Raw genomic sequence first — 24,575 nt, 5'->3', positions numbered from 1 at the left:
AGGAGGTTATGATGTGAAACAACAGCTAATAAATACCAGGAGGCCCAACAGTGATATACAGTATATGAACATTTAGCATCATGTAACAAATTCAAACTGATATAATGAAACTTACTGATTAGTAGGAGATGAAACCTCCAACAAAGGTGATGACGACTCAATGAAAAGACATTAATAGACATTATACATAAACGCAGACATAGTAGATAAAAATAAGAGACTGTCCTTCCTGGAGGACTTGTTGGAAAATAAATACTAGAACATTCTACAACAAAACCTTCCTTGAACAGTGATTTAAAAGCTTCTAAGAAACTGAAGTTGAAAACTTTGCGGCTTTTTGCTCTGTCACGTAGCATCTGACCAGCTTAGCTGCAGTTTAGACAGGGTCCAGTTAAACCTGAACTTGCAGGAGTTTAAAATGCAGCTGCTAAACTGAACCTGATGTTCTGTCAAAACGAGCAGAGCCTCAGCTGAACTGCAGCTAAACCAGCTGTATGATGAAGTTACCTTAAGTTTTGCCCAACGTATGTGTTTCAGAGGAATGTAACATCATAATGATCTGTGTAACTGTCTGACTTCTGTCAACAGCTAAAAAAGCCTCAGTTTAATTTTTTTAATTTGGTTGTTTCAATAGACTGTAAATAAATGACAAAAAATGTAAATGACACACAGACCTATTGACATTTTCATACTACTTTACTTTTCTGTTTGAACAGTTTCCAGCAAGGCTGTTGTGACTCTGCAACCCAACTGGCCTGTGATATACAGTGGTGAGACAATCACTGTCAGATGTGAGATCCAGGGAGGTGGACACACTCGATGGGAATATGAATGGAGAAATAATAGTGTGGACGTATCTCATAAAGACAAAGAATTCAGAATCAGCAGTGCTTCTATATCCTATACTGTAGACTTCATGTGTATGGGTAGAAAGGATTTTTTTTTGACAGAGTGGAGTGAAGCCATCACATTGACATCATGTAAGTCAAATATGTTATCATATTCAGAATGTCATTTTGTTTCAATGTAGTTAGATAAGGAAACAGAAAATATTAGGCTACCCCCTTCCTTCCTCTTTAGTGTGAGAACAGAATAACTTCAGAAGAGTCAACATACAGTGTGCCCCCCACCCCAAGAAAACAAGCAAACAAGAAAACAAGCAAAAAACAAGCAAAAATAAAAAAAAAACAAGCAAAAATAAAAAAAAACAAGAAAAAATAAAACAAAACAAAACAAAAGTTAGTTTTGTTTACCAAATCAGAGAGTCATATGTCACATGCTCTGTTTGCAACTTCCATATGATGGTATTTGCTAAATTACTTAATTGATGTTCAAAGTTTTCTAAGGGAAATTCCATCCCACTTGTGACTCATTTTGTTTTTTGCTCTGAACTGAACAGCAAATAAACCCAAACCGACACTGACAGCAGACAAAACCATCATACCAGAACACGGCAGTGTGACACTGACCTGCTCTGTGGACGACTCTGCTGATTGGAGATATGAGTGGTTCAGACGTGCCTCAGCATCTTATGCAGATCAGCCCATCAGATATGCTGAATCAAACAGAGTTTTAAGAGCTAATCAAGGAGGCATCTATTACTGCAGAGCAGGAAGAAGAGGAAGAGGAGGAGACCCAGAGATCTTCACAGAGGACAGCGATGGAGTCACTATTTGGGAAACTGGTGAGTTTAGTAATTTGTTGTGGAATAATATATGTATTATTTAAATCTGTTATCAGTAGTGTAAAAAGAGTCATTTTCAGATCAATAGCAAAAAAGGAGAATGTTTAAGAAAAACTGAGTGTACGTCAAATTGTTTCAACCCTCTTCAGGTTGTGTAAAGATGCAAAACAAGAGTAGAAGATGCTTCCATAACACCACTCAGTTTTATCCATAACATCTATAACATCTATAACTGGTTAGATTTAACACATTTGTCCTATTACAGTATTTGCAGACTCTTCTTAGATCTTTGAATCTTTGAACATGTATATGAACATTTAGCATCATGTAACAAATTAAAACTGATATAATGAAACTTACTGATTAGTAGGAGATGAAACCTGGAACAAAGGTGATGACGACTCAATGAAAAGACATTGATGGACAAAAATGCAGAAATAGTAGATAAAATTAAGAGACTGTCCTTCCTGGAGGACTTGTTGGAAAATAAATACTAGAACATTCTACAACAAACCTTCCTTGAACAGTGATTTAAAAGCTTTTAAGAAACTGAAGTTGAAAACTTTGCGGCTTTTTGCTCTGTCACGTAGCATCTGACCAGCTTAGCTGCAGTTTAGACAGGGTCCAGTTAAACCTGGACTTTGCATGAGTTTAAAATGCAGCTGCTAAACTGAACCTGATGTTCTGTCAAAACGAGCAGAGCTTCAGCTGAACTGCAGCTAAACTGGATGTACGATGAAGTTATCTTAAGATTTGCCCAACGTATGTGTTTCAGAGGAATGTAACATCATAATGATCTGTGTAACTGTCTGACATTTGTCATCAACTAAAAAAAGCCTCAGTTTAGTTTTTTTTAATTTGTCTGTTTCACTAGTCTATAATTAAATGACAAAAATGTAAAAATGACAGATAGACCTATGGACATGATTTGAGGCACTAAACTTTCATGAAATTCAATTGAGCAAATATTTACCATAACTTCAAACAACTGTGAGATGGACTCCCAGAAAAATATTATTTTATTGTAAATCATGTCTCCTTTTCCCAGTTGCAAAAATCAACAGGCTAAAATAGTTTTGCTTATGTTATATCTTAATATTATGGCAGTGTAATGCTGCCACCATGATACAAATATTTGCTCAGTTTCTAAATATAACAAGAAACAAAAGTTGAAAAGTAATTGGAGACTTGGCTACTAATTGTTTCTTTGGCAGCTGTGTGTCAAAAGAGTTCACATGTACAGTGACAAAGCAAACAGAAGAGTGAAAACACAAACATTAAGAAAAACGCGCTGCAAATCCAGAGATGCTACAAACTGCAAAACACATACAAAAGTGAAAGCACAAACATTAAAGGAAATGTGCTCCTAAAAAATAAAAGAAATGCTGAAAGAACTTGAATTCTTAATGCTGAATAAGAAGGTTCTGATTCTTGTTCATTGAAAATTTAATTTAATGAATCTTCTAAAAATTTCCAGTAATCTACCTGCTTGGTAAACTAGACAGCAAAGATGCAACTACATGGGATTATTAAACTGTTCCCCAAAATGACTGATGTTGAACAGTCAAGTCTCTCTGCACTGTGAGATAAATGCATCCTGTAAAAGTTTAGGTTCAGGTGTTCTGGAGGACTGTTGTCCTCAGTAAGACCTGTTTATCTGACAAACATGTGATTGCAAAAGTCTTTTCATACTATTTGATTTAAATCTTTTTTATGCTTTTGATGTTGCCTTGTATTTTATATTTCTTCATTTTTCTCTCTTAATCTTATATTTCTAGTTGTGTCTAACTGTGTATTTTTGGTTTGAACAGTTTCCAACAAGGCTGTTGTGACTCTGCAACCCAACTGGCCTCAGATATACAGTGGTGAGACAATCACTGTCAGATGTGAGATCCTGGAAGGTGCAAACACTCGATGGGAATATGAATGGAGAAAAAACAACATGGACACATCTCTGAAAGATAATGAATACAAGATTAGCAGTGCTTCTGTTTCCAACAGTGGAGCCTACAGTTGTAAAGGTAGAAAGAACTTGTATTCCTCAACAGAGTGGAGTGATGCCATCACATTGACAGTATCATGTAAGTCAAACCATCTGTCATTCATATTCAAAATGGCTTGTTTTTCATTTCAGTCTATCTAAGTAAGATAACAGAAATATTTTCTCCCTCTAACAATGATGCAGCCTCCTATGAGCAGCTCAGTAACAAGTGGTTGCTTTTTAGTTTGAGAACAGAATTACTGAAACTGAGCTGATGAAAATGAGATGTAAATGTTTCAAGTCTGTTGTGTGTTGTGTAACAATAGAGTGTTTTGTTTTTTACTCTCTGCAAATAAACCCACAGCACTGACCACAATTCATTTGACTTTGCTGTCGGCTTCCCAACTCATTAGAAAAAAGACGAGAGAAAAAGAGAGACTTTGACAGGGTTGTTAAGAGCAGAGACGAAATCTGAGAGCAGTTCAACAAGCGCACAGAAGCAGCCTGAGTGCGAGGAGAAGAACTGAAGCTGCAGCACAGGAAAACTGTGCAAGGAACATTATATTTGAGTGCAAGCACACAGTTTGAGCAGAAACAGAGCAAATCTAAGTGCAAGCAGAGGCTATTTGAGTGCGAGGGCAGGGTTTTAGGGACAATATTACAAAATTTGAAAGTGAAATCAATAAATCTTGCTCTCAAATTGATATACCACGCTCTTGAATAAAGATAGGAAAAAAGCTCCATACTTTGCACCAGTGTCACCAACTAGCTCTCAACTTTTTTTTGAGAAACATGCCACCACATGATCACCACAACTATTCTAGTGTTAATCAAAAAAACAACCAAAAATAGAAGCAAACAAAAACAGTGTACTAATTAAACATCAACTGTACCTCGTTAGTTAGTTCTGCAGTAACTCCTGTCATCAGCCAAGGAGAGTCATATGTCACATGCTCTGTTTGTATCTTCCATATGATGGTATTAGCTAAATAACTTGATCGATGTTTAAGTCTTTTTTAAGGGAAATTTCAAGAATGATTTCAGTGTAGTTCTTGTGCTGAAGTAAAAACATTTTCTTCGGGAAAATCTCATTCCAACCATTTACTTGTTTTGTTTTTTGTTCTGATGTGAACATCAAGTAATTTCAAGGCCACAGTGACAGCAGAAAGGACAGTCATACCAGTATATATTTCTGTTTTTATCCAAACTGTGTATATTTGGTGGGTACAGTTTCTAACAAGACTGTTGTAACACAGCAAACCAACTGGCCTCAGATATTCAGTGGTGAGTCAATCACTCTAAGATGTGAGATCAAAGATAGTGGAAACACTGAGTGGGAGTATGAATGGAAAACAACCAAAGAAGAACCTCTAAAACAGTGAATACTGGAGTTTCAGAGCTACTTTTTACAGTAGATAAGCACTGCTGTAAGGGTGAACATAAAATAGACCTTTAGTCCTCAACAGACAGAAGTGATCCCATCAGGTTGACAGTGTCATGTAAGTTGGACTGTGTTTCATCAATTGTGAGAATATCATGTTTTTGAGTTTCCACCTATCTGTGTCTGAATAATTCAATAGAAAATATTTCTTTACTCAAGAATTAGTCAACTTCTCAGGATTGATCAGTGAATAATTGTGTTTGTTTTTGAAGACAAGCCATCATTCAGCATCCTGTAGCATTTGAAATATACTTAATTGATTCATTATTAACAGATTAAAGAGAATATAAAACAGTGACTCATGGTGCAGATCAAAGTGATTAAATCATTTTCTGTGTGCTTGGGACTCCCATCAAGATTACGTGAAATTCATTATGTTCTCAACTAAGTTATTTAAATTTGACTAAATCACAGGGACAATAATTACATTTTAATGTCTTTGTTCTAAACTGAACAGCATATAAACCAAAGGCCAAACTGAGTGCTGACAACAGAGACTTTCCAGTAGGGGGCAGTGTGACCCTGACCTGCTCTGTGGACCCATCATCAACTGCTTGGAAATATTACTGGTACAAAGATGAGAAAACCTCTGAACCCCTGAACACACAAGATGCTGTTTCCCTTTTAACTGGACAAATCAGTGTCTCACAGGGAGGACTCTACTGGTGCAGAGGAGGGAGAGGAAACCCACTTTACTACACAGAGTACAGTGATTCAATCAGAATCAACAAAATTGGTGAGTTTGATTCACACTCACAGTTTCACCAAAACACTTTTGCACAGTTTATGTTATTCAGATGTTTTATTCTCAATAATTAACAGTATTAAATGTACAAAAAAGAGGATTATTTGTGTTGTGATTCTAAATTTAATATCTCTGTACTTGGTTTGCCCCTCATTACATGTTGTTTTTCAGATGTTCATTCAGCAGTGACTCTCAAAGTGAGTCCTGACAGAGTGCAGCACTTCATCTATGACTCTGTCTCACTGAGATGTGAAGGAAACTTTACTGCGTGGAGAGTGAGGAGGTTTCCTGAGAACCACAACTGTTCTAACTGGAGGTCAATGACTGGATCCACATGCAACATCGACAGTTCACAGCAGAGTGATGCAGTGTACTGGTGTGAGTCTGGATCAGGAGAGTTCAGCAATGCAGTCAACATCACTATACAGAGTATGTTTACATTACATTTTATTTTATTTTCATCTTGTATTTAAATTATTTTCAAAATGGTTTCACTAACTACACTTCCTGTGTAGACAAACAAGTTATATGCCTAAGCTTTTGATAGAAAAATTATGTTATATTATTGTTTCTTTAAAAAAATTAAAAGCTGATTTAACTATATTTCCTTAATATTATCATAAAGAAACATCATCCAATCAATTAGAAAATCAGACGTCCTCTGCACAACATTATAATTTAGTCGTGTTCTTGTCAAACACAGGTAATAAAAAAGAATAAATAAATTATGAAAGAACTTGCTTCACACCAAAAACTCATCTTTGGACCAAATTAAAGCTTCTTCATATTTATTAACAACTGGAAATTAATATTTCACAGATCCAAGATGTTTGGTCCACAGCTTTTTTGGTGTGCAGCAAGACCTTTCTTTATTCTTGATGATTATGCGGATTTAGTCAGAGGTGTTTTTGTGTCAAAAGAATGTTTCTTTCATGTGTACCTGTTAGCTCTAGAGCTAACTGGCCATAGCTAATATATTTACAGTTAATAAGACATGTATGTAATAAAGCTGAAATGTTGGGTCTTTGCTCAGCTACACTGACTCTGTGAGATAAATTAGTTGGAGAAAAATAAAGGCATATGTGTGATCTATTCTCATGGTTTTATGTCACCTTGTTCTAAAGGTCAGCAGCTGGTCTTTGACTGAAACTTCATATTCTTTGACTGTTTTACAGATGCAGATATTATCCTGGTGAGCCCTGTGCATCCTGTGACTGAGGGAGATTCTGTTACTCTTGGCTGCAAACTGAAGACAGGAAAATTACTTTCCAACGTGTTTTTCTATCAAAATGACAAACTTATCCAAAATGATACCAGAGGGGAGCTGAATATCTCTGCAGTGTCAAAGTCAGACGAAGGCTTCTACAAGTGTAAAAACTCAGGAAAAGAATCATTACAGAGTTGGATATCATTTAAGGGTGAGTAGGATTAAAACAATTCATGCATTTTCTTTCTTCTAAACTGTGTTGCTGTCTTAGAAAGAAATGTGGTCAAATACTTTACAGAATTAGAAATTTACAGGTTTATTTTCAGCTGATTTCACATATTGAATTAACTTGTTTTCTACTTTACATAAGGGCCATTCAATTATTAAACATAACATTACAAAATCTGATATCTATAAAAACACAAATGTAAATGAATGATGAATATTGTTTATTATCTATTACAGCAGTGTCCAGGCCTGAAAGCTCTTCATCTCTTATACCATTAATTGTTGGGCTGGTTTGTGGAATTATTTTTATTATTCTCCTGCTCCTGTTGTATCGCTACAGACGATCCAAAGGTGAGACTTTTTCTCTCTGATGTTAAATGTTTTATGTTTTTAATTATTCAAATACAAAGATGTATTCTGATGTCATAATGCAGAATAGCAGAAAAAATATTTATAAAATAAAACCACATAACAACAAATATCTTTTTCACAGATTCACACTTTATCAGGTTGGTACAAAACTCTCTTCTCTCATTTTGAACATAACAGCAGTACCTTCAATGTGTCTTATTAAATTCATTGTATTTGCTAAATGTTTTAGGCCGATCCAGTCTGACAGCACCAATCAGGACTCTGCTGCAAATCACATGGTCAACCTGAATGAAACTCAACATAACGTATACTCCTCTCTTCTCCATGGTCAGTCTTCAAACTAATCCTGATTAATTTCAACATTTTTGTTAACTCTAACAATAACATTTCTATTACTCTTTTTCTAGACTCTGGCCATCTGATTTTTAATGAATATTAACCAAAAGCCACAATCCATTAGACAGGAAGTTGTTGTTGATCTCAGTAAATAAAGCAGTGGGTCAGTTTGTAGAACAGTCTCAAAGATTTGTCACATAACCTGTTGTTCTACCACATGCACAAAAGATCAGACTAGAACATGGTTTTATATTGTTGTAATTAAACCAGAAATATTATTGCCATTATGACTTTAAGGCTTTATAGTCTTGGTTGTAACGTATTAAATATTACATTCTACAAAGAAATTAAAGCTTCTAAAACCTTTACAGTTTCCTGTTGTTGCATTTATCCACACTGTTAAAATCACATTTTTTTGAAAAAAAACCTGAAGACTTTTGTTAAAAAGGTGATATTTGATTGGTATCATGCAATTGAAATGATTAATTTGACCTCGGCTTGATTTTCATTTTCCTACAGGTGATGCTTCTGTCTATGAATCAATCAGAGGTTCTGAAGACACTGAAAAAGGTACAGTATACACCTTAACATGAAACAGTCTGAAATGCAATATTACATAATTTAAAGGAAAACAATTTACAAAACAATTTAACAACAAATATCCTTTTCACAGATTCAGGCTTTATCAGGTTGGTACAAAACTCTCTTCTCTCATTTTGAACATAACAGCAGTACCTTCAATGTGTCTTATTAAATTCATTGTATTTGCTAAATATTTTAGGCCGATCCAGTCTGACAGCACCAATCAGGACTCTGCTGCAAATCACATGGTCAACGTAAATGAAACTCAACGTAACGTATACTCCTCTCTTCTCCATGGTCAGTCTTCAAACTAATCCTGATTAATTTTGTCATTTTTTCTTAACTGTAACCTCAACATTTCTATTACAGTCTACAAAGACAGTAAAGGCTCTAAACATTTAAGATTCCCTGTATTTGCATTTATCCACAATATTTTAAAATCGAATGAATAAACAAAAAAAACCTGAGGATTTTTGTTAAAAAGGTGATATTTGATCTTATTTGGTATCATGCAATTTAACTGGTTCACTTGATCTCAGCTTGATTTTCACTTTATGCTCACAGGTGATGCTTCTGTCTATGAATCAATCAAAGGCTCTGAAGACACTGAAAATGGTACAGTATACACCTTAACATGGAGCAGTCTGAAATGCAATATTACATAATTTAAGAGAAAACAATTTACAAAACAAAACCATGTAACAACAAATATCATTTTCACAGATTCAGGCTTTATCAGGTTGGAATAAAACTCTCTTCTCTCAGAAAGTGTAAAAGAATTTCTAAATGCTGATATTTGTGAATGTGTACAGGAAACTGAAAATGTGTATTCAGATTTGCAAGAGTATCAAGATTTGTGAATGTATACACTAGGGCTGGACGATATCTCAAATTGACTTTATTCATTTAAATTCTTGTTTTTGGTCAATGTGTAAAATGTCTAAATCGTAAAATTGAGTTATTACAAAATGCATGAAAAGGTTATTTTTAGTCAAAAAGTAGATGGCAGCTACATTAGCTGTTTTGAGTCACTTGAATCGTAAACTGTGACATTATTAATTACACTACATGCACACCTGCCACAGCTGCCTCTGGCTATCTCGCAGTGAATTTAACAGTCACATCTACGAGAAGAACAGACTGAAAATGACTCTGCACACTGATCTGTGCTCTTGGTTTGTGTTAGTTGATGAGGTCTCATCTCTAGTTATGAGAGTTGAAGCACCTGAAGTTGAGGGAACAGTATCCAGATTCTACACTGTACAGTTTACTCTCCAGGTAGCTAACGCTAGCTAGCAGCAGTCCGCAGATATCAGGCTGATGTCTTGTAAAAAAACACAAACAGCAGCAACTAGTGAGCTGATTTTTCTGCTCTATCTGTGCTGAAACTGATTATTAAACTACATGCCTATGATCTACTTAGTTGAAGCATCTGGTGCTCACAGTCAATAGCTGTGTGGGATCACATGTATTTTATGCATAATGATTATAACAGCCTTGCAGGTGTTGCAGGTTTCTTATTGTTCTTGCTCAACTGTCTTAAATAAATATGATGTTTTAAGTCTGCATTATGAAGGCAAACAAAAATCAAGTAAAATCATGAAACGACCCCAAGATTGAAAAAAATTACGATTTTTTTGTCCATATCGCCCAGCCCTAGCATACACAGAGTTGTGAATGTGTAAAATCTGTGAGAAAAATGTATTTTAAGTATTTTGCTCCAAGAGGTGGGAAGTTACAACTCAGGTACACCTCTCCATTGGTTTTCTTTATACATGTGACTTTTGCTAGACTCCTGTCATGTCTGAGATCTGCAAATGTGTCAAAATTTTTGTCTGTAAAACAGTGTGCCAACCAATATTGAATTATTTGCAATATTAACTTGCAGACAAACATTCTGCAGGTTTCTTGTCAACAGATTGATGGTCATCACTGCTGCAAAACCTCTAACTAGCATTAACATTTTTCCTAATACCAATCACCTCATGTGTTCGCTGACTGTGACTGTCACAGCATGCAGTCAGTGAGGATTAGTCTGGTGCAGGTTACTCACTGAAAATATAGTTAAACATTAAAGGCTGCTGTCACTAACAAGACAAGTATAGTTTGTTGAAAATAACATGTTTGTTTCCTGCAGACTCTAATGTTACGTCATATGAACTACATTTGTTTACAGCAGCAGGGTAGATTCTAGCAAAGTCCCAGCAATGTAATACAGAATAAAATGCATGATGCAAAATAATGTTACCCACAAAAAGAATATTTTATACATAACATTGCAGTTTATTTACCATTGAAATTGTCTCAGGTGAAACACTGCAAGAATATTGTGCTAGCAGATTCTAGCGAGGCTAAAACATTATAGGTTGTCAGTTTGCACCATTAACGATGCTAAAGAGCTACTGGTCACTCACTAGATGGAAATTTGTGGAAAGTTGCTTGTTGTTATGGTAGTTGGGAACAGTACAGTGACAGTACGGCTCCATTGCATCCTGCCTTGTTTTTTCAGTTCCTCCCAGTGTGAGCCTGCAAGCCTCGGCCAAGTATGAAGAAAACCCTCACATTTGCAAATTTTAGTCAGGAATGTAGCAAAAGTCACATGTAAAGAGACAACTAATTACAGATGGACCTGAGTTGTATCTGATGACTTTCTGTTTCCATCTCTTGGAGCAAAACTTTCAGTCATTAATAAGAGGCCATTTACTCTGAGTTTTTTGAATACATATTTACAGATTCACATATACAGATTTGTCTGCATATTCACAAGTGTCGATACACTTACAAATCTGAATACATAGTTGCAGATTGCTGTACATATTCACACATTTCAGTATGAATTTAGAGATTCTTTTACAGGTTTTCAAATCTGATTATGCACACACTGCAAACACTATTGCTACAATAATACAGAAGAAAGACAAATTAATTAAGGTCTGCACTCACCTGCAACTGTTACTGTCCAACATGTTGGTCTTGGACACAGTGTAATGTATGTCATGTGTTCTGTATTTGCAACATTGTAGGTGTTTATAATTATCATTTTTTTTTAATGTTTTATGTTGGAATCTATGTTTATTTTACATTATGTGTGTATGCAGTGCTGAAGAACAGTATTTATACATCAGTATGTATATTCAGTATCAGTATGTTTACTAAATTCTGTAAAAGCCATAATACTCTGCTGTGTGACTGCTTTGAGCACTGTGAGCATTACAATACTGTTATTCTTTTATTATCAGTGGAGACATTAACCCTGACAACCCTTCAGTACATTATCATTGTAAATTATGACATTACTGGCAAATGTTTCAGACTAATCTTCTCTCCATTTATAGGAAAATCAACTCCTGCAGCAACTGATGAAGCGGTTTATTCTGAAGTTGAACCAGGAACAGCTCTTGGTAATAATACAGTGATAAAATAATGTGCATATTGTTTTTTTTTATCTCTGAAATGATTAATTCTGCAGATATGTAAATGGGTTATAAATGGGAGTAAAATGTCCTCTATATAACACTGTACCTCTTTTTTTTTTGGTTTTCTTCCAGGTCTGTAGAGAGATCTGTATCAACAAAACCAAAGGAATGGATGACAACATGAAGAACTACATCATTGTGTGGTTAATTTGTAGTTTTGTGTGCAATTGTGTACCTCTGATATCTAAATATCAAATGTGCTCAGTATTTTGTACAGTTAGTACAGAGTAGTGCAGCTTTAGTCAGTCAGCCTCTTCTTCAGTTTTTGATGAAACAGCTTTGATGATTATATGTGATGATCTGCTATCAAACAACATCCTGTTACACATGTTGTACAAGTTTCCCTGTCCTTTAATGAATGGATTGATAGATATTTTATTTTCAACCAGGTGAATTTAGTAATTTTTGTATTTTTAAAAGCTTGGTTAACCATTTCATGCATCAATATATGTTTTTTTATTGAACAGTAAGCTGTCAGTATTGTTTTTAATATATATTTTTCAAGTGTATGTATGTTAATGTCTGTTTTATAATCTTCCTTCTTAATTTGGTCATCCAGTAGGTGAGAGGGGAACAAAAACTTTGAACCGGGAAGTTTGGAGATTCTTATGTTCTTATGCAGATTGATTTATGCCCCTTGTTTCTGTTGGGTGATGAACCATCAGGTATATTTCTTTGATTGAAAAAAAAACATCTCAAAATGTGAACAACTGTAAACAAAGCTGATCAAAGATCCCTGTTTTACATTATGGGGTGAACATCAGACAGCAGAGAGAGGGAGTAGGACACTGTAGGAAAATTAGTAAAATGGTCCTTTAAAATACTACAATAAGTGACTGAAAGCTGAATTCTGTAACCTCACATGTTGTGTCCCTTAATCTATAGCTAAGTAATATCTACTGTATTGTATTGTCATATCTAACCTCATCATATTAAACTATATTCAGCACAGTAAAGTCTGATTGACTAGTAACAGGTCACAGAAATGCAAATATAATATCTCTTAGTTGGAATTTTTTAAAGGATAAATGTGAACTGATGATAGCCAACATTTTGTAATAAGAGCTTCTCCAACTACATGTGCTAATTTTAATTTGTAGTGAACAACTGTGTGTATTCATTAAAAACATTACAGGTTTTAGCTTTGAAGCACATTTCCAGGTCTGTATTTTTAATCTGGGGCTCTACAGGAATATGTAACTTTTGCTATTATTATGCATGAAGGTTTTCCTGTCTATTTACAAATGAATTTACCTGTGATGTATGTGCTTATTTTTTTTAGTCATCAATAAACATTTTTTCAGCAGTAAACAGTCAGTGATGATTTTAAATGCTTTTTATATTTATATAATATATACTTTATATATTTATGTAATTGAGTGAACTAGAGGTTACTATTTTGAAGCTACAGGAACATACAGGGGGAAAAAAGTATAAAAACTTTGGAAAAACATTTAGCTTTTGACTGGGGCCTCCTGATTTCAAGAATTGTTGCCATCCAATTACACACTACCAAAGGTGTGAGTCCACATGTGTTTCCTAATATGAGCTGATCAGAGAGCAGACGCCAGAGAGAGTTGAGGAAGTAGAGGGGAGAGTGGTGCACTACTGATCCATATCTAATAATGAAAAGCTAAACATCAAGCAAGAAATGCAAGTTGAAATTAATGTCAACTGTTATTAATAGAAAGGTCAAACAATGAAGAGTCTCCCATTAAATAATGAATACAGAGGGAGAATAGTCATTAAATATGAAAAAAATGAACCTCCACACAAATTTAATACAACTCAATTTTTTTGAAGATCTATTTCTAGTTTTCACCACTAGATGTCACTATTTCATTATTTGATGTGGGCCTTCATTTTTTATTGCTGCCACATTCATTGTTCGATGTGATGATTTGCTATTTGATGTGTGCTGTGTGCTCGACCTGTCATCAAACCTGCCATCAAAGGCTCCACTCAATGCCTACAGAGCAGGAGTCCTGCAGGGGAGACTCTTGACTGACCGATGAAAATGAGGAAATAAGGTCTTTAGTTAAAGCCAAATGAAGCTTAGTGAAAGTTCAGTCAGGAAGATTATCTTTTGCATGCTCAGGTCATTAGTATTATTTCCCAAACCATCTGTCATTCCCATCCCTAAGGCATAGGTGTCAATTAAGACATCAGCTGTTCACATCACCTGATCACATCTGACCAATAGCACGGTGACACACCTTTATTTGTCAGCCTATCATGATGCGGCTGTCTTTTAAAATATGTTTTCTCCTTCTCAACCTTAATGCTTTTATGCTGTCGTTTTGCACGCCCCACCACCTCCCCATCACCGCCAAGTCTTCGCAGATTCATCAGTGCATCTCCTCATCAACCTCATCGGCCTTATCAGCCTCAGCAGAAGTCATCAGCCACCATCACCAGTGTCTGGACTCCATGGAGGGATTTATCTTGCTGCTGCTCCCTGTAGAGTCTAAGCACCAAAAACTCTGGTCAACACTTAATCTTCAATATCATCTGTGTAATAAACAATTATTTTTGCTGCATTCACTTGTCTCTCCTGATTGAAATGTACGCTGTCAGCCAGATGACATGTTTTACACCTGGTTGACAGCAGATGGCAGACTGAGGTGATAGGGAGAGTTCAAGATGTAAAACACAGTGAGAACTTTAATGTCAGATTTTCACAAGCTCACACCTCTGACTTTCTGTTGTATGATGTTTCAGATTGAGAAATAAATATTGTCTGTCCACTTCCTCATGTCACCACCAGTCATAGTTGTATTCAAATACAGTCAGTTAAAAAAACATTTTGTAATTGCTATATTATATTCATATGCATTGCACTTGACTCAATTTCTACTACCTCCCAAAATATTTTCACTTGTTTTAGTTTCTACTGTCTAAAAAATATGATTGCACATCCTGCACAGTATCAGACACCTCTTCTTTTCCGTGTATTGACACATCAGCTCTGGTGTGAATGTGACAACCACACCTCAAGTATGTGTTGCTATCAAAGCAACACATATTTATGTGTAGAGAGAAACTGTTGGTTTGTTTTCGTCATGCTGATAAGCAGCGACTTGTTTTTTCTACTCAAGCTCTAGTTGTTAAGTAAACTGTGTAACACAATGGTACAAAACGTGCAACAATTTATTTTTGATTTGTGTAGCCCGTCTACCCTCTATATTATGTAGATGGAGCCCTGAGTTCTTTATCCTAATTTCCTTTGTTATATTATCTCTGATTAATTTAATGTTTTTAGCTTGGGTCACTTTGAAAATCCTATAGCCTACCTCTTGAATATAACTTATTTTGAGACCATAGTGTAACAAACAATTGAGTATGCTAGCCCTTTAACACAATAAAATACCACAATCTAATATAAGTTGGTATAGAGTATAAAGGCTATATAGCTTTTAACCTCTGAAATAATAAACACACTCAGAAACCATTTAAAATTAAAAGTAATAATTTCTTCCTTTAATTCTAAGGCAAAATTAACTGAAAATAATATTAAATTAAATACCAGGAGTCTTCACTGCTTTTGTTTCACAAGTCACACAGTAGTTTTCCCTTTTTACCTTTTCACCTTAAAAGTATTTGCTTTTACTTTTCCGCTGAATTATTTTAGTACCATTTTAGTATTATTACCTATGCTAAGCCGGCAAAAGGATATAACAAAATAAAATAAAAGCGTTGCAGGCCTGATGTGGTGCTTGTGATCGTAGGGACCAAAAACTTAGTGGTCGCTTCACTCAATTTTTAGAGCATGAAACAAATAAAGCAGATCGGTACCTTTTTCAGAGTTATGAGATCCTCCAGAGAAAGCTTACAGTCCACAGGTCTCTGTCCATGAGCAGGATGGCAGCACTCGGGCATATTCACGGAGTTTGGTGGTTATCCAGCGTTGCCAGAGGAACTCAGAGCATCCCCGGGTGGCTCAGAGCGCTATGCTGGTTGTTGTCTCTCGTTTCCAGATTGGAATAAATCCAGACGAAGCTACTTTGTCGAGCTGGGTTAGCTAGCAGCAGCCTACAGTCCGTTCACAGTGCTATCTCACCGCTCACTTCATTAACGAGCAGCCTCTTTCAAGTTGGCTACAGCGCAGCAGACTTCGGGTAGAAGTTATCTGTTACTTCCAAAACATGTCCTCTTACAGATTATCGAGCTGACAATCTAAGACTCAGGTACATCTTTACTTTTTCCTGCACAACTTCGGATATCCATCAGAAAAACTGCTTTCTTCTCCGCTCCTCCAGTCTCTCTCCTCCTTCTCTCTCACTCCCCGTGTCTGCGTACACACACACGTCAGCCAAGTAACACACACAAACCTATTTGACCACATTCACCTCTCTAGAAAGATACCACTCTATTAAATAAGCAGCTTTTTATCAAAAGAAATACAATAAAAGACATAGATGCATTTTTAACATCCTTAACATGTTTAGTCATGAACTTGACCTTTTTCAACACAATGAGAAATATGAATTTTAACCATACTCTTTTAACAAATTCTATTGATCTATTTCTCTATCGCAAACAACTATTTATACATGCATATTTTTAACCAGGCTACATTTGTTCTCCCTTTATGCATTTAATTTCTGAAAAACACAGGAAACTAAATGCATAAACACAGGAATGAGAACAGATAAATGACAGTAAACAGAAAAGCAGCCTTTATAACCTCATACCAGAGGTTTGTAACATGGCTGTTCAGAAACGAGTTCTGACATTTGGCTTCTGTTTGAATGTGTGATGTAGACTCAGATTAACCACCATAATAACGGTCAAGCCAACCACAACAAAGGTAAGTAGTGCAGGCAGCAACAGTGGCCAGGAAGTGTAAACGTGTCAAAGTTTGCTGCGGTCAAACTAACTGACGTTGTCTGAGCTTTGTGTAAAAAGGAAGGAAACACAGGCAGGCTAAACTCATATCTCATATTTATATGAAATGCAACTTCTCTCTTTCTCTTTCTGTTGCATTATTATTACAGCAAAGTAGAAACATTTATCAGCAATCGGCCACAATGAGTTGGAAATATTGGCATATCGGATATCGGCAAAAATCCAATATTGTGCATTCCTTTTACAGATAAATGACGGAAAACTTAAGCAACCATTACAACTTAATGCCAGAGGTTTGTAACATGGCTGTTTTACAAAATTAAAGTTTTGACCACAGTTTATATCAAATTCAATATGCAGACTATTAAACACACACACATATACGGGATGTACTGTTTACGCCTACACAGTAGAGTTACACATGTGTATTTATATATATACACACAACACCTACATCATCACAATGCAGGCACTGTTGATGCAAGAGCAGTGGGCATATACTGCATAACATGCACAAATAAACACAATAAAATGTTAAGCATGTTCATGACGTGATATGACTAAAGTCAATGTGATTATGGTCCATGGATGTGCAATAATTACTTATCGTTAATGCCTTTTTTAAATTACATATTCCAGACACAAACATTTTGCACAAGAGACAGGCTAATTTATTTCTGCAGTGGCCAGGAAGTGTACATGTGTCAACGTTTGCTGCGGTCAACTGAAGTGTCAACGTTTATCAAACTAATTAAAGTTTTCTGTGGTTTGCATACAAGGGAAGGAAACACAGGCAGGCTAAATTCTAAAGACGTTGGAGAAAGTCTCATCTCATCTTTCATTTACCTGAAATGTAACTTCTCTCTTTCTCTTTCTGCTGCATTATTATTAAAGCAAAGTCGAAACATTTGTCAGACTCAGAGCAGCTGAGTGACAGAGTGTCAGTGCTGGATGTGAGGATGAGGTACACTTTGATCTGTGTGCTGGGATTATTCTGTAAGTACATTACTGACTTTCTCTGTTTGCATGTCACAGATTAAAGAACATGTTCCTGAATAGTCAGAATTACAGAGTATCACTGGTTGAACCAGTTTCTCTGAGAGCTTGAACAGAGCACGCTTATGGTTTTTAACTACAGATTTGTTTTATAGGCCAGATGTTGGTTGGTGACTTGGCTCAGTTTAGATTGAAGGACTGTGTTAAATTTACTGCCGGATGATTGTTTTTGCATGATGTAAACGTAAATTGTTTAAGGTATTGTTATGTATATGAGTGTTGAATTTCATGACTCTCCTATTTCAATTTATATGTCATTTTAAATAGTTGTTTCCTTCCTGCTTGCTAACCTACTGTATATAGACTATATATAGTTTTAAATATCTTTATTATGCTTTGACCTTTTTTCAGTTTGATTAAGTTTGATGAAGTTTCAATCTTTATTTTAGTGCTGAATACACTCTTCTACGGACACTCTGAAGGTGACCAATTATTTTTTATTTATATATTTTATATAAATATTTATCTCTTATTTATCACCTTCTGTATTAATCTTAATCATCCTTTTTGTGTTTATATTTTATCATGTATGTATCATTTTACTCCATGTATCAATACAAATTCAGAAATGACTTGATTAGTGCAGAATTGCTTATTCATCAAAACTAGATATATTTTGGTCTTTATCATTTCTGGGCAGATTTGTATGTTTATATAATGAGACCAGATGTTGTTCTGACCCTTGAGACAAATTGTATATTTACTAAAGAGTTTGTTAACTTCATACAGGTGAGTTTTCTCTTCATGCGTTCATCTGATAATCTTAACGCTCATCATTAACAGGGCAGGCTGATGACCCAGCAGAGGACACTGGTGAGTCTGATGTGGAGAAAGGATCATCTGCAGGTGCAGTCAATTACAACAGTCATTACAACTTCATTCATTATTACACTGGAGGTGATTACAGGTCGACATGCAGTTCAAATGATCTCACTTACTTTGGGTAGTGACATGTGTGCTGGCTGCCACAGTGTCTTTTTACATCATCTTATAATTGTGATCATTGATTGTGAAAACCAAGTGCAGGACCAGCCTGTATGAGCAATATTCCTCTTATAATTATAATATCTTATATTGTGAAACTAATGTAGCAAACAGGTGAGTGTGGAGCTGCTTTTAAGAAATTGGGACATAAAATCATTTAGTGGGCATATCATTAATTATTACAGTAAGTGTGACTACAACTTCCTCTTAATCCAATTTAATGCTGAATTCTCACAACACACTTTAAAACCGTTATATTTAATAGTGATATCATATTGCTGCTAAATAACTAATTTTGTCACAGCTTTGTTTATATGAAATATATAATAATTTACAGTAACTGAGATGATTAATGAAACAAGACTACACCTCTGTTGCACAGATGATGATGTGATCCTGGAAAGTCCTGCATTCACATTGTTTGAAGGAGACTTAGTGACTCTGCGCTGTAGACATCGTACTCCTGGATATGAGAAGAAAGCCACCTTCTACAGAAATGGATCATCTCTTGAAACATACAGAAACTATCAACCACGTAGAATATCAGACACCACTGTAGAAATGACCATTTATCCAGTATCAGTGTCAGACAGAGGTTTTTATAAGTGTAAGTTTGATGAGGGGACAGAATCCAAAGAGAAAGAACTGAAAGTTGAAGGTAAGTAGCTTTCATACTGTGATGAAAAAAAAATGTTCACAAAATAATCTTAACTCAGAAGGTCCACTTAGCTTTTCTCAGCTCTTAACTGCATTTCACTTTATTCATTCAGCAACGATTTTTTTTTTTGTCTTAAATGTTTTCATACTTCTTCTTCTGGAGTGCTGAACAACAAGTGAATCTTTTTTCTGCCTTCACCTAACCAGTCACTAAACAAAAGAGAGAAACTGACGTCATATTGTTTGACTTCTGTGAACTAAAGTCTTCAATTTCATGCAGATTTTGTCACAAGGGTACGGGAGGCTGAGAGAGTTTAATGTACTGCAACTTAAGATTCACATGTAAATGTAGCAGAAAACACACAAGCATGTGAAGAAAACACATATGCAGCATTTAGAAAGACAAGTTGGAGTTTATGAACATAAACATTTTCAAACAGAGAGTCTAAATTCATTTGAACATTGAGTTATACATAATTTGAGACAGATGTTTCCTTTGTGTTCTGTAAAAATGTAAATACATTCTTGATGACATGTTCATTACAGTAATTTCTTTGTTTTATTGTTTTTCTAAACTTAACAGCACGTAGACACAAGATTACACTGAGAGCAGACAGGAACAACATACCAGTAAAGGGAAGTGTGACTCTGACCTGCAATGTGGAGGACTCTACTGGCTGGAAATATGACTGGTACAGACATACCTCAGCAGATTCTGAAAAAATTCCTCATCAGACAGCAGAAGCTTATGAATCAGACAGTATCAGTATCTCACATGGAGGCATTTACGGCTGCAGAGGATGGAGAAGAGAACCAGATGTCTTCACAGCTACAAGTGATGAAGTCACCATTGAGGAAACAGGTGAGTTAAGTCATTTGTTCTGAAATAAAACAACTTATATTCTTTAAATTTAATTCTTAAACTGTGTCTGAAGTGTGGAAGAGAAGCATATGTGGTAACAAGAACCATAATGAATGGATGATTTAGTCCAGTACCTCTTAGCTCTCTGAAGGAAGTTTGAAAATGGCTGAAATCCTTTATCATGACAGTTAAATTGGTGAGGTGGCTTTTAGATTATTTTATTGATTATATTTTAAAATGATCAGAGTCAGTGATGGCAGGTAAGATTCTTTACTCCAGTGGCTCCCCCGAGTGGTGAGTCCTTTCTCTGCATGAGAACAGACACATCATTAAATTAGCTGACAGTACTGTGATCCTCAGTTTATTACTTGACCAACTTTTCCCCCCCTGCTACAAATCTTTTCTTCAGGTGAATGTTTATAAGAAATATGGCTGTGAACAAACTGTCCTGTAATGCAAATAAAATCTATTCACACCAAATCTCAACAACATCTGTTTTTATCATATAAACTTGAAATGTTAATGCTGAATAAAAGGTTCTCATTATTGTTCATAGAAAATTGAATTTAATATTTTTTTTAATTTCAGTAATCTTCCTGCTTGGTAACCTAGACAGCAAAGATGCAACTACATGGGATTATTAAACTGTTCCCCAAAATGACTGATGTTGAACAGTCAAGTCTCTCTGCACTGTGAGATAAATGCATCCTGTAAAAGTTTAGGTTCAGGTGTTCTGGAGGACTGTTGTCCTCAGTAAGACCTGTTTATCTGACAAACATGTGACTGCAAAGCTCTTTTCATACGACTTGATTTGTATCTGTTTTTTATGTTTTTGATGTTGCCTTGTATCTTTTATATTTCTCTCTCAATTTTATATTTCTAGTTGTGTCTAACTGTGTATTTTTGTTTTAAACAGTTCCCAACAAGGCTGTTGTGACTCTGCAACCCAATTGGCCTCTGATATACAGTGGTGAGACAATCACTGTCAGATGTGAGATCCGTAGAGGTGCAGACCCTCGATGGACATATGAATGGAGAAAAAACAACATGGACACATCTCTGAAAGATAATGAATTCAAGATTAGCAGTGCTTCTGTTTCCCACAGTGGAGCCTACAGTTGTAAAGGTAGAAAGAACTTGTATTCCTCAACAGAGTGGAGTGGTGCCATCACATTGACAGTATCATGTAAGTCAAACCATCTGTCATTCATATTCAAAATGGCTTGTTTTTCATTTCAGTCTATCTAAGTAAGATAACAGAAAATATTTTCTCCCTCCAACAATGATGCAGCCTCCTATGAGCAGCTCAGTAACAAGTGGTTGCTTTTTAGTTTGAGAACAGAATTACTGAAACTGAGCTGCTGAAAATGAGATGTAAATGTTTCAAGTCTGTTGTGTAACAATAGAGTGAAAAAGTTCTGGGGCAAATCCCATCCCAATTGGTCTAGTTGTTGTTTTGTTTTTTACTCTCTGCAAATAAACCCACAGCACTGACCACAATTCTTTTGACTTTGCTGTCAGCTGCCCGACTCATTAGAAAAAAGACGAGAGAAAAAGAGAGAGAGCAGCTGAAAGCACCAGGAGAGAGAGAGATTGAGATAGAGAGAGAGAGAGAGAGAGAGAGAGAGAGAGAGAGAGAGAGAGAGAGAGAGAGAGAGAGAGAGGCTGTGGTCGAGTGAGCCAGAGAGTGAATGAAGAGAGGGAGCGCCGGTAGCGAGAAAGCCGGTGAAAAAGTCATTTTCTGATTGTTTCACAGCAGTGACATCGTTGAGCACAAATAAACACGCCAACAACTCCACACACCTCTGCTTGACCCTGCGGCTGAACGCAGCACCGCCTGATTTGGTCTGAATATGCTATTGGTGGCAGCAGGTGCTAACAGGCTAAGCTAACAGTGTGTCAGTGGCTTTACACTAGCAGCGGTCCAGATGGAGGAGCTGCTAACCAGCCTGAGAAAACTACAACTGTGGGTTCCAAAAAGAAGTAAAACTACAACAGTAGGTCCTTGTAACGCGTAACACTTCAATTTTACGTATAAAAAATGAAGTTCAAGCGACCATCTCGCCATTCTTACACAGGTTTAACCATAGGAACGTTATGATGGAGGTGACATTTTTTCAAACATGTGGGCGCTGTGCCATGTGGCTACTATAATACTGTATGCAGTTACTGTAGTAAAAAGTACGGGTGCTAGTGTATATATTAACCTTCCTTTTATCCAAAAGTCGTAAAGAAAGCAAGGGAAGTACATTTAATAAAGCCCTGGAGGGCGGGAGTGGATGAACCTAGTTAAAGAGTTCCCGCCTGTACGGGACGCTCTAAAAAGTAAAGCGAACATGCCCGCAAGAAGGCAGAGATCATTTCATTGATCAACACTACACCTGGCTTATTGGTTGGCGGATTTTGACAGGGTTGTTAAGAGCAGAGACGAAATCTGAGAGTAGTTCAACAAGCGCACAGAAGCAGCCTGAGTGTGAGGAGAAGAGCTGAAGCTGCAGCGCGGGAAAACTGTGCAAGGAACATTATATGTGCAAGCACACAGTTTGAGCAGAAACAGAGCAAATCTAAGCACAAACAGAGGCTATTTGAGTGCGAGGGCAGGGTTTTGAGGAGCAATATTACAAAATTTGAAAGTGAAATCAATAAATCAATCTCAAATTGATATACCACGCTCTTGAATAAAGACAGGAAAAAAGCTCCATACTTTGCACCAGTGTCACCAACTAGCTCTCAACTTTTTTTATGAGAAACATGCCACCACATGATCACCACAACTATTCTAGTGATAATCAAAAAAACAACAAAAAATAGAAGCAAACAAAAACACTGCACTAATTAAACATCAACTGTACATCGTTAGTTAGTTCTGCAGTAACTCCTGTCATCGGCCAAGGAGAGTCATATGTCACATGCTCTGTTTGTATCTTCCATATGATGGTATTAGCTAAATGATTTGATTGATGATCAAGTTTTTTCTAAGGGAAATATCAAGAATGATTTCCCTGGTATTAATAGATAAAATGATAACTGTATTAGATAAGATTTATTTATATGTCTAGAGACTAAAGTCTACATCATAACATGTTTTCATTCTGAGAAAATCACTTTCCAACAGATGCACCTGTCCTCACTGTGTCTCCATCATGGCTGAGCCCTGGAGACTCAGTAACTCTGAGCTGTAAGGTTGAACATCCATCTGCAGGATTGAGGTTCTACTGGTATAAGACTGTTCCCAAACTATCAGACAACTCCTACAGCTATGAGCTGCTACCTGGTAGCACCAATGGGACTGAACAGGATTCCTACATCGTTCATGGGTCGACACACACAGCAGGATATATGTGTAGAGCTGGAAGAGGAGACCCAGTGTTTTACACTGATTACAGCAAACCTGCGTTTGTTTGGTCTGGAGGTGAGTTTGCTTGTTTGTTTTTGTCTCCTTCTGTCAAGAAGCAGTTGTAATGTCATTATCTGGGTATTGATTGTGTTGAACCTATGACCTTTCTCCATCAAGTCAAGATTTCAGTTTTTCAACACACTCACCAAACACAATGTTGATATTGAATTATTCTACATATTGGACTGGGCTGGATTTCCTTCTTTACATCTTCAATTGATCTGAAAGCATTACAGCACCAAAAAACTGAGATATTGTGATTTTATTTGTCATTGAAACCAAACTCTGCTCCTCTTTGCAATGAATACTTTTACTTTGGATACCTGAGCTCATCTTACAGTGAATACTCATTACTTTTACTGACACAGCAGGCTGGACAGGTGTGTTTAAATTAGACTTTATCTAGTGGTCAGGCAACATATAGACATACAAAACAGTCAAAATCTAGTAATGAAAAACCAGAAAAGTCAGCAGGCAACAAAGCAGGTAAATGGACATAGTACAGAAACAGCTGGAAACCTGAGAAAACTCAGACAGATGAGAGAAAAACACTGACTATACAGTACCAGTCAAAAGTTTAGATACACTTTCTCATTCAAGGGAAGGTGTGTCCAAACTTTTGACTAGTACTTTATATAGAGACAATGAAACATCATTTAGTATGAAAAACACATCCTCTGTATGTTTGAAAGGTGGCAGGTAAATGTAGGTTGTTTACA

At 36.1% G+C, this 24,575-nt stretch overlaps 1 protein-coding gene and 1 long non-coding RNA gene across 3 annotated transcripts in view; both read left to right on the top strand.

Annotated features, from left to right (window-relative positions):
* LOC122974480 overlaps positions 1–24,575 on the top strand; it is a 345,451-nt gene that overhangs the window by 247,123 nt on the left and 73,753 nt on the right. The window contains exons 54-58 of the mRNA XM_044342515.1: positions 7,888–7,985; positions 8,514–8,564; positions 8,668–8,683; positions 8,776–8,873; positions 9,141–9,191. Of these exons, the coding sequence (XP_044198450.1) occupies positions 7,888–7,985; positions 8,514–8,564; positions 8,668–8,683; positions 8,776–8,873; positions 9,141–9,191 (314 nt within the window). The remainder of the gene's footprint in view (positions 1–7,887; positions 7,986–8,513; positions 8,565–8,667; positions 8,684–8,775; positions 8,874–9,140; positions 9,192–24,575) is intronic.
* Positions 17,720–20,304, top strand: LOC122973962. Of its 2 annotated transcripts, none has more exons than XR_006400185.1 (3): positions 17,720–17,896; positions 18,346–18,378; positions 20,181–20,304. It is a non-coding gene; the product is annotated as an uncharacterized LOC122973962 (long non-coding RNA). The 2 variants fall into 2 exon arrangements; XR_006400186.1 differs by lacking the exon at positions 20,181–20,304 and adding an exon at positions 18,740–18,965.

The sequence above is a fragment of the Thunnus albacares genome, chromosome 22 (genome assembly GCF_914725855.1).
Source record: "Thunnus albacares chromosome 22, fThuAlb1.1, whole genome shotgun sequence".
In the NCBI taxonomy this organism is placed as follows: Eukaryota; Metazoa; Chordata; class Actinopteri; order Scombriformes; family Scombridae; genus Thunnus; species Thunnus albacares.
Note: the sequence above shows the minus strand (reverse complement) of the source record. Positions and strands in the feature narration are given on the sequence as shown.